This window comes from Salmo salar, unplaced genomic scaffold (assembly GCF_905237065.1).
Source record: "Salmo salar unplaced genomic scaffold, Ssal_v3.1, whole genome shotgun sequence".
Taxonomy (NCBI): domain Eukaryota; kingdom Metazoa; phylum Chordata; class Actinopteri; order Salmoniformes; family Salmonidae; genus Salmo; species Salmo salar.
In genome coordinates, this window is record NW_025547587.1 from 524297 (window position 1) to 527500 (window position 3204).

At 42.7% G+C, this 3204-nt stretch overlaps 1 protein-coding gene across 1 annotated transcript in view; it reads left to right on the forward strand.

Moving 5' to 3' along the window:
* The first annotated feature begins 669 nt into the window (after positions 1-669).
* The window catches only part of ppm1ka (protein phosphatase, Mg2+/Mn2+ dependent 1Ka), an 18116-nt gene continuing 15581 nt past the window's right edge, over positions 670-3204 (forward strand). The window contains exons 1-2 of the mRNA XM_045711409.1: positions 670-797; positions 1818-2134. Coding sequence (XP_045567365.1) covers positions 1877-2134 — 258 coding nt within the window. The 5' untranslated portion in view covers positions 670-797; positions 1818-1876. The remainder of the gene's footprint in view (positions 798-1817; positions 2135-3204) is intronic.

A 3204-nucleotide genomic window follows, 5' to 3' on the forward strand; every position in this document is an offset into this window, starting at 1 on the left:
AGGCAGACCTGGCTCTCAAGAGAAGACAGGCTATGTGCACACTGCCCACAAAATGAGTTGGAAATTGAGCTGCACTTCCTAACCGCCTGCCAAATGTATGACCATATTAGAGACACATATTTCCCTCAGATTACACAGCTCCACAAAGAATTTGAAAACAAATCCAACGTTGATAAACTCCCATATCTACTGGGTGAAATACCACAGTGTGTCGTCACAGCAGCAAGATGTGTGACCTGTTGCCACAAGAAAAGGGCAACCAGTGAAGAACAAACACCATTGTAAATACAACCTTGAAATGTCTTTATTCTTTTGGAACTTCTGTGAGTGTAATGTTTACTGTTAATTTGATTGTTTATTTAACTTTTGTTTATTATCTATTTCACTTGTTTTGGCAATGTAAACATATGTTTCCCATGTTAATAAAGCACTTTGACTTGAACTGAGAGAGAGGGTGGGGTAGAGAGAGAGAGAGAGAGAGAGAGAGAGAGAGAGAGTGGGTGGGGTAGAGAGACAGAAAGGGTGAGATAGAGTGAGAGATGGTGGGTGGGGGGGGGGGGCGAGAAAGAGAGCAAGGGTAAGGGGGGACAAGAGAGACGCAAATAGACCAAAACCACACACACCCCTGTACCCTATTGGACGCGTGTATTTGTGTTGTTTGAATGATGATTGGTGCGTCAGGGCACCATTTAAAATGCATTGAGCAAAGCCCCTCGAGACCGGTTCAGAGCTGGGGACAATTTTCACCTGCACGTCGGGAAAGCCTACTAAGCTACCATTCCAGAAGAACTGTAAAAGTGAGTTGAAATGTCCGTTTAAAAAAAAAAAAGTTATAGTTTCTGACAGTACTATTCCGATGATTTACTATGAGGTACAATTAACTGTCTAGTCTACCTGGCTGTTTCTGCTATTCTACAGTTTCTGATGAGAGTAGTCTACCTGGCTGTTTCTGCTATTCTACAGTTTCTGATGAGAGTAGTCTACCTGGCTGTTTCTGCTATTCTACAGTTTCTGATGAGAGTAGTCTACCTGGCTGTTTCTGCTATTCTACAGTTTCTGATGAGAGTAGTCTACCTGGCTGTTTCTGCTATTCTACAGTTTCTGATGAGAGTAGTCTACCTGGCTGTTTCTGCTATTCTACAGTTTCTGATGAGAGTAGTCTACCTGGCTGTTTCTGCTATTCTACAGTTTCTGATGATAGCAATTGTGTTTTTCTTTGACTGTATTTGACCACATACAACTAAATACATCCCGGCATATAAAAAAAAATAAAAAAATAACATTAGATGCCAGAGTATTCTCTAGTGGTCTTTTTTTTAAAATGAAAATAGAATAATCCCCGCCTACCTTATTATTATTATTACCTCTCGTCCTATTTGTCCCGTACATGACACTTGTTTTAAATTTTTCACACATAGGCTAGTTGTTTTGTTACAGCCTCTGGCTGTGTCTAGACTTTACAGTTCATGTAGCTTTAGTATTGTAATGACAGTGCCACGTTGAAAAGTCACTGAGCTCTTCATTAAGGCCATTATACTGCCAATGTTTGTCTATGGAGATTGCATGGCTTGTGTGCTCGATTTTTATACACCTGTCAGCAACAGGTGTGGCTGAAATAGCCGAATCCACTCATTTGAATGGGTGTCCACATGCCGTAGTTGTGATGTATATTTGGACTGTAAAAGTGGGCCCCATTTTTCACTGCCATACACATCTCTCTCTCACTCGCTAGCTAGCTCTCTCTCTCTCCCTCTACCCACCCCCCCCATCTCTCCCCCCTCTCTCTCTGACTGTGATCTTCATCTTGTATTTTCCAGGGAGAGACCCTCCATCGAACCTCTACTCCAGATCAGTCTCAAACAGTCCAACCGTGATCATGTCTTCGACTATGTTCATCAACCTGGTACGCTGCGTTCGGTCTCCGTTCGGTCGCCAGGCTGCCTTTCTGACTGCACGGTCGCTCCAAGAAGCCTCTCCCAGTGCGGTCCAGGTCCGGTGGAAGTGTACTGCTCGGTTTGTCTCTGACGCCGGCGGTCGACCGACCACCTGGGACTCGTTTGGGATCTGGGACAATAGGATAGAGGAGCCCATTCTGCTGTCTTCTAGTATACGGTATGGGAAACCCATCCCACAGGTATGTGTTATATACAGTCGGGTCCATAAATATTTCATATTTTGACCAAGTTATTATCATTTTGGCTCTGTACGCCACCACAATGGATTTGAAAGTGCAGACTTTCAGCTTTAATTTGAGGGTATTTACATCCAAATCGGGTGAACGGTGCAGGAATTACAGAACTTTTTATATGTGGTCCCCCCAATTTTTAGGGGCACAAAAGTAATTGGACAAACTAACATAATCATAAATTAAATTGTGAATTTTAATACTTGGTTGCAAATCCTTTGCGGTCAATGACTTCCTGAAGTCTGGAACCCATAGACATCACCAGATGCTGTGTTTCTTCCCTGGTGATGCTCTGTCAGACCTTTACTGCAGCTGTCTTCAGTTCCTGCTTGTTCTTGGGGCTTTTTGCCTTCAGTTTTTGCTTTCAGCAAGTGAAATGCATGCTCAATTGTATTCAGGTCAGGTGATTGACTTGGCCCCATGCAGAACATTCCAGTTCCTTGCCTTAAACAAGAGGAATTGAGTTGTTTTCACAGTATTGCTTCGGCTTCATTGTCCATCTGCACTGTGAAGCGCCGTCCAAGTAGTTTTAAAGCATTTGGCTGAATCTGAGCAGATAATAATGTTAGCCCTAAACATTTTAGAATTCATCCTGCTGCTTTTGTTAGCAGTCGCATCATCAATAAATACAAGGGAACCAGTTCCATTAGCAGCCGTACATGCCCACGCCATAACACTTCCTCCACCATGCTTCACAGATGAGGTGGTATACTTTGGATCATGAGCAGCTACTTCCCTTCTTCATACTCTTCTCTTCCCATCATTCTGGTACAAGTTGATCTTTGTCTCATCAGTCCGTTGGATGTTGTTCCAGAACTGTACAGACTTTTGTTTTTTAAATGTTTTTTTTTTTTTTTGTCATACTCTAATCTGGACTTCCTGTTTTTGAGGCTTACCAATGGTATACATCTCGTGGTAAAACCATCTGTATTTACTTTGATGAAGTCTTCTCTTGAACGTTGAGTTTGACAGACAGATACGTCTACCTCCTGGAGTGCGTTCTTGATCTGAACAACTGT